Raw genomic sequence first — 13,847 nt, 5'->3', positions numbered from 1 at the left:
CTTTATCCACTGCGTTACCACAGGTCAGGCGATAGCCCTCTTTCAATACAGTTTATTTCCAGTGATTCTATGCATTTTATTTTGTGCATTTAAAAACACTTTCAAAAAGTTTATGGCTTTACCAGACACCAAAGCGGTTCGCAACACAGAAAAAAGGCTGAGGAAGCTGGGGTCTGACCCAGAGCCGGGTTGCTGCCAACATAAAGTCCTGGAAGTATTCAAATACAAAGAAATGTGTTTCTCTCATTTTCCATGAAGTGTTCTTTTTCCACCTCCCTTTTAGGTCAGATATTTTTATGAGTGGAACCTGGGCATTTGCATAAGAAGACAAAAGCTTTGTGTACAAGAGGGGGCAGAGTCCAGGACAACTTGGGACAGAGGCGAAGATTCCAAATCAGGCAAATAAAGGGGAGGGGCTATATTTACACTCAAAAGGAATACAGGTGTGTTGGGCGAGGCCTAGGTCTGGGCCTTCGTTTGAGCTCTGTGAAGGATGGGTGGGTTGACTCTGACAGTGTGCTCTGCTCTTCTGTTCGGCTCATCACTTGTGGCTGCCTACTGGGGGCCACACCCTGGGGCATCAGATGCTGGAGCAGACCTGCTCTTCTCTACCCTGGATGCCCTGAGGAGTTAAGTGGTTTTAGGCTCTGGAGTCTGATTAATGGGCTTAGAATTCCATTTGCTGGCTTTGTGAGGGTAGCAAGGTACTACCCTCACTCTCGGTTTCTTCATTTGTAAAAACAGAGGGGAGAGAAAGGAACCATCTGGGATTTGAACAGCTATCCCATGCAAAATAGTAACTGGAGGCCCTGGCCAGTTGGCTCAGTGGTAGAGCATCGGCCCGGCATGTGGAAGTCCCAGGTTCAATTCCTAGCTAGGGCACACAGGAGACGCACCTATCTGCTTCTCCACCCTTCTCCCCTCTACCTCTCTATCTCTCTCTTTTCCTCCCACAGCCAAGGCTCCATTGGAGCAAAGCTGGCCCAGGCGCTGAGGATGGCTCTATGGCCTCCGCCTCAGGCGCTAGAATGGCTCTGTTGCAACAGAGCAATGGCCCAGCTGGGCAGAGCATTGCCCCCTGGTGGACATGCTGAGTGGATCCTGGAGTCTGTCTCTGCCTCCCCACTTCTCATTTCAGAAAAATACAAAAAAAAAAAAAAGTAACTGGGAGTCACTGTGCACATGCAATAAACGTCAGCCCAGCTCTAAGTCATCATTGGGCTGGGAAGTCCCTAGAATATTGTCTCTGTCTGTTTCATCAAAACTTCCTTGTCCTAGGTTCTCTCTCAAGGTCATGCATCTCCTACAGCACGAATAGATGGTAATGGGTTATCCCAAAGTTACTCTCTCCTGAGAGTGCTCAGTCTGGCTTGCCCTCTCAGGAGGCATAAGAGTAAGTGCATCCATGGAACACATTTTCAGAAATGGGATTGCATGGTGAGGGTATTCGCACTGGAAATTTTGATAGAAAATACCAAAGAGCCTTCTTTAGGGGGTTGTACTCACTTATGCTCAGTAAATATTGAATGGATAGAATGGATAATAGTTTCAAGATTGGTCATTTTGCAAGAAAAACATGGGCAGGGGTCCAGAGAGTGACCAATTCTACTGGGACTCTACGGACCCCTCAATGTGACTGAGTGAGCTTGTCCTGTTATCTGTAGAATGTGGCTCCTGGGGTGGGAGAGCAATACCCAGAGATGCCCCTTGCAGCCACCTTCCCCCCCAAACACAGCCTATTCTGTTTTATTTACAGGACAATGGCCAGGTACTGTGAACTTGACAAGGACCTATAAACATTTTGAGACCTGAAAACAAACCAAAAAAACAAAAACCCATATTAGTATTGGCTCCAAAATCTAAAGCTAGAAAAGCATGAAATCTAAACGAACAAATATGTAAGTATCTGTACAATGTAATACTGCATCAGTTTCATTTAGCGTTCATAAAAGTTCCATCATATCTGAAAATGGTCTGGAGGTCAGATCGTCTTACCTCACAAGAACCCCACAGTGTGCAGAGAAGCTGCCCTGCTGACCTTCAGCCCTCCAAGTCCCAGGGACAAGCAGGCCCTCTCCCGGGGGCTGGGAGCTTGGTCAGCACCTCAGATGCTTACCCTCTAAGAAAGAGAACCACAAGGTGTACAGATTTGCCTGCCAATTTGGTAGGGAAATGAGGCCTCCTGGAAGCTGGGTCCATACATCCAGGCCAAGAGGATCCCCTGCTGGGGCTCCTCTCTCTGAAACTCGGCCGCCTGCCTTAGGTTGAGAGCTTCTTGCATTGGGAGCCAGGTCCAGTCCTTTTCTGAGTTTCAGCATCACCAACAGCAGGCAGAAACAAAGAGCAGGGCTGGGGCTGTTTGTTGAATGAATTAGCTACCAGATCGAGGACTGAATGCACATCAGGGACTGTGCCAAGTACTTTGTACTTATGATCTCGTTTAAGCCTCACAACAGCTCTAGCAGGTAAATGCTATTCTTATGCCATTCCATAGGTGAGGAAACTGAGGCACAGGGAGGCTGGGTGACCACACAGCTCCTCCCTTGAAACCCTCCCCTGGCCTCCAGAGCCCAGTCCATCTCCCTCACCCCCAAATAGGGCAGGAAGCATGGAAAGCAAGTTCATGGTCAAAATTTCCCCTTTTCAGTCAACGGCAGCCATTTCCCCCTGGGTTGGCCACTTCCTTCTGGTCACTGGGTTTTCTAGAAGCTTAAAGGGGCAGGGCTTCTGGCACCAAGCATGGCCACATTGGACAGAGGCCGGACATAGGTGGTCTGTGTAAAGCCTCCCCTTGACCGCAGGGTTGACATTTAACCTAAGAGACTTTGAGAACTATAAAATGTCAATGAGCTATTTAAGGAGGGCCTGACCAGGTGGTGGCGCAGTGGATAGAGCTTCGGACTGGGATGCAGATGACCGAGGTTCGAGACCCCGAGGTCACCAGCTTGAGCACGGGTTCACCTGGTTTGAGCAAAGCTCACCAGATTGGACCCAAGGTTGCTGGCTCGAGTAAGGGGTTACTCGGTCTGCTGTAGCCCCAAGGTCAAGGCACATATGAGAAAGCAGTCAATGAACAACTAAGGTGCCACAATGAAAAACTGATGATTGATGCTTCTCATCTCTCTCCGTTCCTGTCTTTCTGTCCCTACCTATCCCTCTCTCTGACTCTCTCTTTGTCTCTGTAAAAAAAAAAAAAAAAAAAAAAAAAAGGAAAAGAATGGTTCCAAGGAATTCAGAGCCACCAGAGGCAGTCCCCTCCTTGTAGGAGGGCCTTGAGGGTGTGTGAATCTGGTTAGAAAATGGGGGGAACTGAAATTGTGTTTTTTAGAATTTTACATTAACCATAAAAATTGTCCAAACTGATGATGGAGGGGGGATGCTAAGAAGATGAGATCAAGTGTGGAGCCCTCTTTCAGCTCATGGCCCCTGGAATGAGGGGTGAAACAATGCAGGGTTAGTTCATGAAATCACCAGCGTTGTGGAGTGGCCTTGAGAGAGAGAATTGGTAGCATTGGGGCCTGGGAGAAGTCAGAGTTGAGAGGGCATTAGAGGTGGTCCTGGAGGCCTCATGGGGCCTTGAAAAGGTTGGGTCACTCTACTTGGCTCCAGCAGTGGGCAGACACACTCAAGGTCCCCCATCCTCTTACTTGCTTTATTGTAAAACCATCCTAATTGCCTCTTGGTGTTGTGCAAGTACACATGCGTTAGTACTAAGTACAGTACTAAGTGCTATTTAAGCGGTAATTCTTATTCAAATATTATCACGCATTTATGGAACACAGTATGTTTTTTCTGTATATTCTATCCCTTCTTAGAATACAGTCAGCGTTTGGGCAGGGACACGACTGCGTCCCCTAGTGTCTGCACCTGCACCTGGCACACAGAAGGCACTCAGCAAATGTTTGTTGAAGTCAATGCAGAACTGAGGTCTGGAGAGGCCGGACGTGCACTGGCTTTCATTCATGCGTTCTACAAATATTTACCGAGCACCTACCCACTCAACGCCGGGCAATGGACACTCTCACTTGTGCAATATGAGTCGGTGAATCTGGCGGACAGACACTTAAACATACAGTTTTGTATCCACAGTGTTGAGGGGACACCCCGGTGGGTTTCGAGCCCTACGCACTCCCCTGTACCCACACTCCTAGATAGAAGTGCAGCAGTGCAGCACAAGAGGGCAGCGAGGACAGGGGTGGTCCGCCCACAAGTCGCTTGCAGAACTGCGGGGGTCGCAGGGACTTAGCCCGCAGGGCCTAGGGGGTTGGCGTGGGTGGACTACACGTCCCAAGCGGCTTTGCGCGAGCAGGCCGTGGGCGTGACGGAGGTGGCACTACAAGTCCCAGGCTGCCCTGTGTTCGAGGGCGGGGAGGCCGAGAGGGTGTGGCGGCGGCGGTGCGCGCGGGCGGCGCGGGCGGGTGCCGGGCCGGGCAACAGTGGGCGCGCGGCGGGCGATGCCGGGGTCGGGGGCCCGCGCGGACGAGGGCGGCAGCAGCGGTGAGGGCGCTGGGCTGGGGCGGGAGCCGGCGCGGCTGTGCGGCTACCTGCAGAAGCTGTCGGGCAAGGGCCCGCTGCGCGGCTACCGCAGCCGCTGGTTCGTGTTCGACGCGCGCCGCTGCTACCTTTACTACTTCAAGAGCCCGCAGGACGCGCTGCCGCTCGGCCACCTGGACATCGCCGACGCCTGCTTCAGCTACCAGGGCCCCGACGAGGCGGCCGAGCCAGGAGCCGAGCCGCCCGCGCACTTCCAGGTGCACAGCGCGGGCGCCGTCACGGTGCTCAAGGTGGGAGCCCGCCCCTCAGGTCCCGCCCCTCAGCCCGCACCCTGGGACCCGCTTTTCAGCCCGCCCCTCAGCCCGCACCCTAGAACCCACTTCCCAGTCCGCAGCCCAGAACCCGCTTCCCAGAACCCGTCCCGCCCTGTAGCCGACTCCCAGCTTTGCGAAGGTCTTCACATTGGACTGGCTCCTTCCATTCCCCTTTTATTGAGGCCACGGGTGCCTTCCTTTCCCTACTTCCCCAGCCTCTGTCCCCATGTCCCTTTCTCGTGCCCTTTACTCCCTGGGCCCCTCTCTGTGCTGCCTCCCCCGTGGGGGTGACTTGTGCAGCCCTCACCGGCGCTCATCACTGTAAGCTTGTTGACCTTGGCTGACTTCACCTCTCTTCCTCAACTGTCTCCTGTGGAACGGTGGGACAGCAGTGGAATCTGCTTCGCGGGAGCGTGGGCAGCTGCTGGGTCAGTGTTACTGCATTCAGTGCCACAGACAGAGTGGACAGGGACTCCCCATCTGAGGTCCCACCACCCAGTAAGTGGCAGAGTCAGTTTTCTTACTACTTATTTTGGCCGGAAAGTGGGACAGGGCTGCTTTTACCAGCTCTGCCTTGCACATAGGACTTACCAATTCTAGAGGAGGAACCACTGTGGGAGATAGAGTGCAGAAATATAGGCTAGACCAGTAGTCCTGGTGCCAGAAGCTTCCCTGGCCCTGGGGGGTCCCATCATCTCCTAGGGACCCTCCTGCTTTGAGCACAGGGTCTGGGCCCTGGCCGCTCCTGCCCCTGTGGCCTGCCTGGTTGCTGAATGCCTCCACCCTCACTCTTTCTCTCTTCTCTTCCATGTTGTAAGCTGGGCTTTCTCCAGAACAGCAGGGCTGGGCTGGGCTGTATGACAGCTTTCTGGAAAGTGGGCCAAGTGCAGTGCTTAGTGGGCTGTGCCTAGCTCCCTTGGCCTTGTGAGCGCAGGACTGTTCCCAGAAACCCAGGAGCCACAGCTGCTGGAGCTGCTCCCTGAGGTGTTTTTATATTCTCCCCCATCCCGTCTCTAAGTGGGTGCAGATAGCCTGTTTCTCGAACGGAAGCCAGGCAGGGTTGCAGTTTAACTTTAGCTTATTTAGAAAGCATTTGTATGAACTTTAGGCATGACCCCAGTAAGTACATGGGAACTTTTGCCAAAGACAGTCTTGTCTTCACTACATGTGGACCATCTCTGTTTAACAGTTTCTGGTGGAATTGTTTGTTAATAAAGAAAACAGCATCCTGTTTCAGATCTGCTCAGATGGCTTGCGAGCCCTCTGTCAGTTTTTTCATTTAGAAATTTTTGGAATAGTGGAGATGTCTACATATGTGGGACTATGGGTCCGGTGTCAAGAGTGTGGCGTTAGAGCTGAATGAACTTGAACCTGCAGCATGAGTCTGCCTCTCACATGTGTTGGTCAAATTTGTCTGTTTCCTCTGCTGTAGTGACAATCTTACCTTTCTCTTTAGGTGGTTGTGAGGATTCTGAAAAATATTATGGGAAATGGGTGGCACAGGGTAGACACTCCGTGGCAGCCATGGGAAACGATTGTAGTGTCTTGGCCAAATATGTGTTATATTCATATAAGGGAACATTATGCAGCAGTGAACTTATAAAGGACTGAAAACTATAGGTGTCAATGTAAGTGACTCAAATATATAAAATAGACAAGAAAAACATTTATAGAATGACTGCAAGCAGAATAACACAATTTCTGAAAAGATTAAGTAGATCGTGAAACTGTCTATGCCATATGGGAAGTGGGAGAACTGCATGGGGGAAGTGGAGACTGGGCCCTGGATTCAGGAAGACAGTTGCTGCTTGGGAAGAGAGGGCAATGTGGGTGGGAATGGGTGCCCAGGGGCTTCCATTGTCTTTATTTCTAAGACTGGGTGGTCGGTACGCCAGCATTTGTTTTGTTATTCTGTTCATCTTTGTATGTTCAGAGTATTTTTTAAAAGAAACTGATTTCCAGATGGGTTCCTGACTATGCAGGAATATTTTGATATATAATGTTGAATTAGTCCCAGAATAAGACAGAATGCCCAAAGCCAGGGTCTTCTTTATAAAACTAATGGAAATGGAAACACAGGAAGGCTCTCCAAAGGAAGGGAACGTCAGATGTAGGGTTTCAGAGTAGGGCTGTGTTTTAGGAAAGATGGATTTTAGTGTACCATGGTTCCTTTTAAGCAGTGAGAGGAAAAATTTTATGGTGGTAAAAGTGGAAATTAGCAATTTATGTTTCCTTTCACCTTTTGGATCCAAGGGCTGATTCTGTTAAGCTTTAATGTTTCATTTTAGGGTTTCTCAGCCACAGCTGAGACCCTGATTTCTGAGAAGCACTGTGGGCTGAGGAGATAAGCCCTGCTTAAACTTTAGCTAGTTATATGCAATTTTACAGATACCATTTCTTTTGACAGATGGTTAAAAAGAGAAGAAAAGAAAAATCAGCAATTTGCTCATTGTATTAGCATATGTTTCTCATTTTAAAGCGTCTTTCTGCCTTCTTTGGAGAAGCTGTGGTTTTGTTGGGCTTTTACAAAATGTTTTACTGCTTGAGTCTTAATGTAAGCTGATACTGGAATTTTGGTAAGCTTCTCTCTTCCTAAATGCAGAAACCTGGTCCAGTGCCTTATTTTACAGATGAGGGACTGGAGGCCAGAGAGGGGGTACGATTTGCCTGCAATTGTGAGTTCAGACTCAGACCTTCGTTGAAAGTAGAGACTTTGGGAACAATGAGTGTCCAAAATGTAGAGTATGTAATTGTATTATATGTTCTGACACATCTGCTTTTTTTTACTTTAGAAATCAAAGGTTTTGTATTAGATAAGGTATAGTGGTTTCCTTTACTGCACTTGATCTGTCCTTTTTATGCAGCAAAAAGCACCAGGACTGTTGTTTTACCAACCAACCTTTTTTTTTTAAGCAAGAGAGAGTCAGACAAATAGATAGGAAGGGAGAGAGATGTGAAGCCTCAGCTAGTAGTTGCATCACTTTAGCTGTTCATTGATTGCTTCTCATACATGTCTTGACCAGGGGGAGGGGAGCTCCAGCTGAGCCAGTGAGCTCTTGTTCAAGCCAGCCACCTTGGGCTTCAAGCAGCGACCTTTGGGTTCAAGCTATGATCCCTTGTTCAAGCCGGTGACCCTGCACTCAAGCTAGATAAACCTGCACTCAAGCCAGTGACCTTGGGGTTTTGAACCTGGGACCTCAGTATCCCAGGTCAACACTTATTCACTGTGCCACCACTGGTCAGGCCCAAGCAACTCTTTTTTTTTTTTTTTTAATAAATAAATTTTTATTTAAATGGGGTGACATCAATAAATCAGGGTACCAAGCAACTCTTTTTTTTTTCTTTTTTTTTTTTTTTCTGAAGCTGGAAAGTGGGAGGCAGTCAGACTCCCGCATGCGCCCCACCAGGATCCACCCGGCACGCCCACCAGGGGGCGATGCTCTGCCCATCTGGGGTGTTGCTCTGTTGCAACCAGAGTCATTCTAGCGCCTGAGGCAGAGGCCATAGAGCCATCCCCAGCACCCAGGCCATCTTTGCTCCAATGGAGCCTTGGCTGCGGGATGGGAAGAGAGAGACAGAGAGGAAGGAGAGGGGGAGGGGTGGAGAAGCAGATGGGCGCTTCTCCTGTGTGCCCTGGCCGGGAATCGAACCCGGGACTTCCGCACGCCAGGCCGACGCTCTACCACTGAGCCAACCGGCCAGAGGCCCAAGCAACTCTTTATTGGGATGTATAGGATTTATCACTGGACATTTGGGAACTGCTACAATGGTTAGACAGAGGCTGATGCTTCATTGTGGGGGGTATTTAGGGGTGCTGGAGGCTTTTTTCTCAATGAGCTTTCCTGGGATCTGAGGCATGGGAGACAGTTGTAGGGTAACTGGCACTTAGGGAAGAAGAGCATGTGATTGACTGAGGGTGGAGCTCTGATGACTCTTCTCTGCCAGATCTCTGCAGTCTCTGGAACAAGAAGCATCATCACACAGTCAGCAGATGAGTCCTGTGTAACCTTACTCCCCTCCTTTTTATTTTAATTGTATTGATTTTAGTGACAGAGGAAAGAAGAGAGAGAGAGACAGGAACATTGCTCTGTTCTTGTATGTGCCCTCACCGGGATTGAACTTGCAACCTCTGTGCTTTGGGAAAGTGCTCTAACCAACTGAGTTATCTGGCCAGGGCTTCCCTTTTTTTTTTTTAATTGATTGATTTTAGAGAGAAAGAGAGAGAAGCATTCATTTGTTGTTCCACTTAGTTGTGCATTCATTAGTTGCTTCCTGTACGTTCCTTGACCGGGGCTTGAACCCACTACCTTGGTGTTTCAGGACAACACTCTTAACTGACTGAGCTAACTGGCCAGGCCCCTCCCCCCCTTTTAATCTATTGATTTGAAAGAGAGTGAGAGTGAGAAACATCAATTCGTTGTTCCATGTATTCATGGATTCATTGGTTGATTCTTGCATGTGCCCTGACCAGGGATCAAACCCGCAACCTTGGTGTATCAGGATGATGTTCTAACCAACTGAGCTACTCAGCCAGGGTCTTACTCCCTTTCTTGAAGGCACTGAGTGCTCCAGTGAACATGTGTGTTGGTTTCTAAGTCATATGTAACTGAATAGTCATGCGTTCTTATTCTTAACCCACTTTTTTGAGGAAAATGCACATTCTCTGGTGTTGAAACTGTTCTCAGCTTAATGACAAACATTTGTTAGCCTGGGTAATCATGGTGTGTTCAGTACAAGATAGATGTAGTGGACCAGCCTTCTTGGCTAAAAGGTTCTGCTAATCCTACCCTGGGACATCTGCTCAGGGGTCTGGAAACATTGTCTTTTACAAATATTTGACTTTCCTGAGTTGTCATGGCTTCCTGATTTGTAAGTTCTGTAAAGGCCTGTACAGACTCATGTGGGTGATATCACAATGGCTTTCCATCTCTCACTACCTGTCACACAATTCTTACTGTGGCGTAGTCTCCATCACATTTCCTGTCTCCTGAGGACTGCTGTTTGTATCCTCACCTCAGAGAACAGTGCCAGGCACAAAGTAGGCACCCAGGTAGGCGTTTGTTTAATGAATGAACAGAAGTTGGTCGCCTAGTAAGCATTGATTTTAGTGTGAGCTCCAACCGTTTAGAAGCAATCAGCCAGCCCCTGGCCAGTTAGTTCCATCAGTTAAGAGCATTGTCCTGAGTTGACAAGGTTGTGGGTTTGATTCCTCATCAGGGCACACATGGGAAACAACAAGTGAATAAATGACTGCGTGATACAACAAATGAATGCTTTCCTTCCCCCTCCCCTCTCTCTTCCTTCCTCTCTCTGTCTCTCTAAAAATCAATCAATAAGTCAAAAAAATGAAGCCCTGGCTGAATAGCTTAGTTGGTTGGAGCATCATCCCAGAGTGTGGAGGCTGCTGGTTTGATTCTCTTGTCAGGGCACATACAGGAGCAGCTCAACGTTCCTGTGTCTCTTTCTCAAAAAAATAAATTAAATAAATAAAAAAGAAAAGAAAAAGAAGAAGAAGAAAAAGAAGCAATCAGCCAGAATCCTCAAATATATTAGATGATGTTCTCACCTCATGTCATGGAGGTGGCTGCCTTTCAATCCCCAGATTATGATTGGTCCTATATTTTTACATCTCTTGTATTTCATACCCACTGTCTAGACTCCGAGAACACTTACATTGGTGGCCACATGTTTTATGTAAAGGGCTACACAGTCAATAGTTCAGGTCTTACAACAGGGGTCCCCAAACTACAGCCTGCGGGCCACATGTGGCCCCCTGAGGCCATTTATCTGGCCCCGCCGCACTTCCAGAAGGGTCACCTCTTTCATTGGTGGTCAGCGATAGGAGCATAGTTCCCATTGAAATACTGGTCAGTTTGTTGATTTAAATTTACTTGTTCTTTATTTTAAATATTGTATTTGTTCCCGTTTTGTTTTTTTACTTTAAAATAAGATATGTGCAGTATGCATAGGGATTTGTTCAAAGTTTTTTTTATAGTCTGGCCTTCCAACGGTCTGAGGGACAGTGAACTGGCCCCCTGTGTAAAAAGTTTGGGGACCCCTGTCTTACAACCATACCATCTCTGACTACTCTACACTGTTGTACATAAACAACCATAGAAGTGTAGCTGTGTTCCCATAGTTTTTATTTATGGATTCTGAAATTTCATGTAAGTTTTACATGTCACAAAATATTATTCTTTTTATTTTTTCCCAAACATTTAAAAATGTAGAAACCATTCTTGGCTTGTAGATATATAAAATAGACAGTGGGCTGGACATGGCCTTTTGAGGCTTCTGTGGGTGAACGGTTCTTGATGAGGTGCCTTTGCACATGAGCCACTGGGTGACAACCTTCGGGTCAGAACAAAATATATATAGTACCTCTCCCCAAAGAGAAGAACCTTGTTATTGAAGAAATAACTCCCGTATTGGGGAAGGGAAGAGTTTTTTGGGGTTTTTTTCCAAGTGAGAGGAAGGGAGATAGAGACAGATTCCCACATGAACCCCGACCGGAATCCACCCAGCAACCCCTGTCTGGGGCTGATGTTCTGCCCCATACTCACAACCGAGCTATTTTTAGCACCTGAGGCAGAGGATCCATGAAGCCATCCTCAGTGCCCAGGGCCAACACACAAGCCATGGCTGCTGAAAGGGAAGAGAGTGAAAGAGAGAGAGAAAGAAAGAGGAGGGGGCAGGGGTGGAGAAGCAGATGGTTGTTCCTCCTGTGTGCCCTAACTGGTAGTCCAACCTGGGACATCCACATGCTGGGCTGATGCTCTACCACTAAGCAACCGGCCAGGACCAGGAAACAGTTTTGTTTTGTTTTTATAAATAAATTTTTATTTTAATGGGGTGACATCAATAAATCAGGGTACATATATTCAAAGAAAACATGTCCAGGTTATCGTGTCATTCAATTCTGTTGCATACCCATCATCCAAAGTCAGATTGTCCTCTGTCACCTTCTATCTAGTTTTCTTTGTGCCCCCCTCCCCCTCCCCCTCTTCCTCCTTCCCTCCCCCCGCCCCCCGTAACCACCACACTCTTGTCCATGTCTCTTAGTCTCGTTTTTATGTCCCACCAATGTATGGAATCCTGCAGTTCTTGTTTTTTTCCTGATTTACTTATTTCACTCAGTATAATGTTATCAAGATCCCACCATTTTGTTGTAAGTGATCCAATGTCATCATTTCTTATGGCTGAATAGTATACCATGGTGTATATGTGCCACATATTCTTTATCTAGTCTTCTATTTTTTTTTTACAGTGATTAAAGCCTTTAAGCAAACTCTTGGCCAATACAGCAAGGATCCATAAAAGAGTAGTATCCTTAACATGTTCACCAAGTCCAAGTTGGCCCCAACACCATGCCAAATCCCTGAAAAATGCAACCCAACCCCAGTTCAGTCTGTTAGGAGCTGTCACAAGGAGCAGGAGTCCAGGAAAAGTCCACATCCAGGAAAAGTCCGCATGGCACTGGAATGGTCACAATTCTATACTTTGCAGCTCACGTCCAAGTCCCAATGACTGCTGCTTCTAGCTGGTAATGATTCAGGTAGACTGGAAAAGCCATCCGCAGCATGTGTGGAGATGGAGCTTCTGTTCTCCTCTGCCTGGAGAGATGAGACCAGGTTGCTTTTCCCTGGAGCTCTGCCACTGTGGCTTGGTAAAGAGAACCTTGGGATACACTAAGCAGTCTCGGTGTGGCTTCTTCAAGTGTTCCTTGGTTGAAGAGTCCTCTTAGTTTAGTCCAAAGTTGGTTTTTCCAGATGATAGTTCTTAAAATTAGTTTGTAATCCACTTTGGTTCTGGGAGGTGGATGTTGGTACGTCCGCCTACTCCAGCGCCATCTTGTCTTCCAGGAAACAGTTTTGATAAGGAATTTTCAGTTCTCTTAGAGATTTATGTAGTAGGGTCTCAATAGCATTGAGTGAGTGTTTATCTCTATGCCATCAGGCCCAGTCCTCAGCTAGATTTTGTTTGCTTTCACAGAATGAATATGATATGGAAATAGTGAATTAGGCAGCAGTGATGCTTCTAACTAGTATCCGGTATATAGTCTACCTGGAGAACTCAGTGACGGGAGCACTCTGGGCACTTGTACCTGCAAGGCTTTCTGGGGGCACCAGGCTGAGATGATCTCTGGGGAGGCTGCAGCTTTCGTGATCAACCAATAAACAGTAGCTTACCAAGCAGCACTGGAAACCCTGAATCAGCTAGAGATTCAGGCTAGGGTTGCTCCCAGAAGTGAGTCTAGTCCTGTTCTGTTATTCAAGCATCTGATGCTGTAGTCCTACTAGAGCATTAGCTCTCTGTGGACAGAGATCTGACTGGGGTTCACCACTGCATTCCTCATTCTTAGAGGAGTGTCAGGCACGTGTCAGATGCACCAAAGGAATGCTTCAGGCCCTCGTGTTTTTGTAGGGTGTGTGTTTGCTGTGCTCTTGTTACATGGTCACAGGGACATTTGCAGTGTGTGTGCATTCATTCAACAAATATTTTGAGCACCTGCCATATTGTAAGCATTATGCTTTTTCTGTGGATACAGCAGGGAAATTTTTCCATTCATTTAAGAAAGGATAGCTAGTTAAGACTTTAAAAATAGGTCAACACTTGATGTAATAAAAGAATTGAAAGTGCTTTGAATAAAAACTTCGACAGAAACCATATTTGTATTCAGCATTGGGAGTAAATATCAAATGTCTGCCAGTTTTTCGATTCTGAGGGAGGTCTGGCATTTTTCCAAAGTAAATGAAGAAGAGGGAGAATCCTAATTCGGATATGGCCCAGAGCCAGAAATCTGTGCTTTGTGTAATAATTTCTGTGAGCACTGCAGGCTTGGAGAGATATGTACGCACTGATTGTCGAGAAGCACTCCCTGGACAAGATGGGCTGGGGAGTTGGTCAGGTTTTGGTGTAATTGTGTAGCTGCTCAACGATTTGGTTCTTCTTTGGTCAGCCCTACCAGAAGGAGCAGGCTTTCCCTGAACTCTGCCTCAGGTGAGAACCTGTCTGCATGTGGGAGGCAGGCCTGGCCTT

General features: G+C 47.6%; 1 protein-coding gene across 2 annotated transcripts in view; it reads left to right on the top strand.

Annotated features, from left to right (window-relative positions):
- The first annotated feature begins 4,377 nt into the window (after window positions 1-4,377).
- Window positions 4,378-13,847, top strand: part of TBC1D2B (TBC1 domain family member 2B) — a 76,702-nt gene continuing 67,232 nt past the window's right edge. For both annotated transcript variants that reach the window (XM_066354791.1, XM_066354790.1), the window contains exon 1: window positions 4,378-4,784. In XM_066354791.1, the coding sequence (XP_066210888.1) occupies window positions 4,455-4,784 (330 nt within the window). In that variant the 5' untranslated portion in view covers window positions 4,378-4,454. The remainder of the gene's footprint in view (window positions 4,785-13,847) is intronic.

This window comes from Saccopteryx leptura, chromosome 13, assembly GCF_036850995.1.
Source record: "Saccopteryx leptura isolate mSacLep1 chromosome 13, mSacLep1_pri_phased_curated, whole genome shotgun sequence".
NCBI lineage: Eukaryota > Metazoa > Chordata > Mammalia > Chiroptera > Emballonuridae > Saccopteryx > Saccopteryx leptura.
Note: the sequence above shows the minus strand (reverse complement) of the source record. Positions and strands in the feature narration are given on the sequence as shown.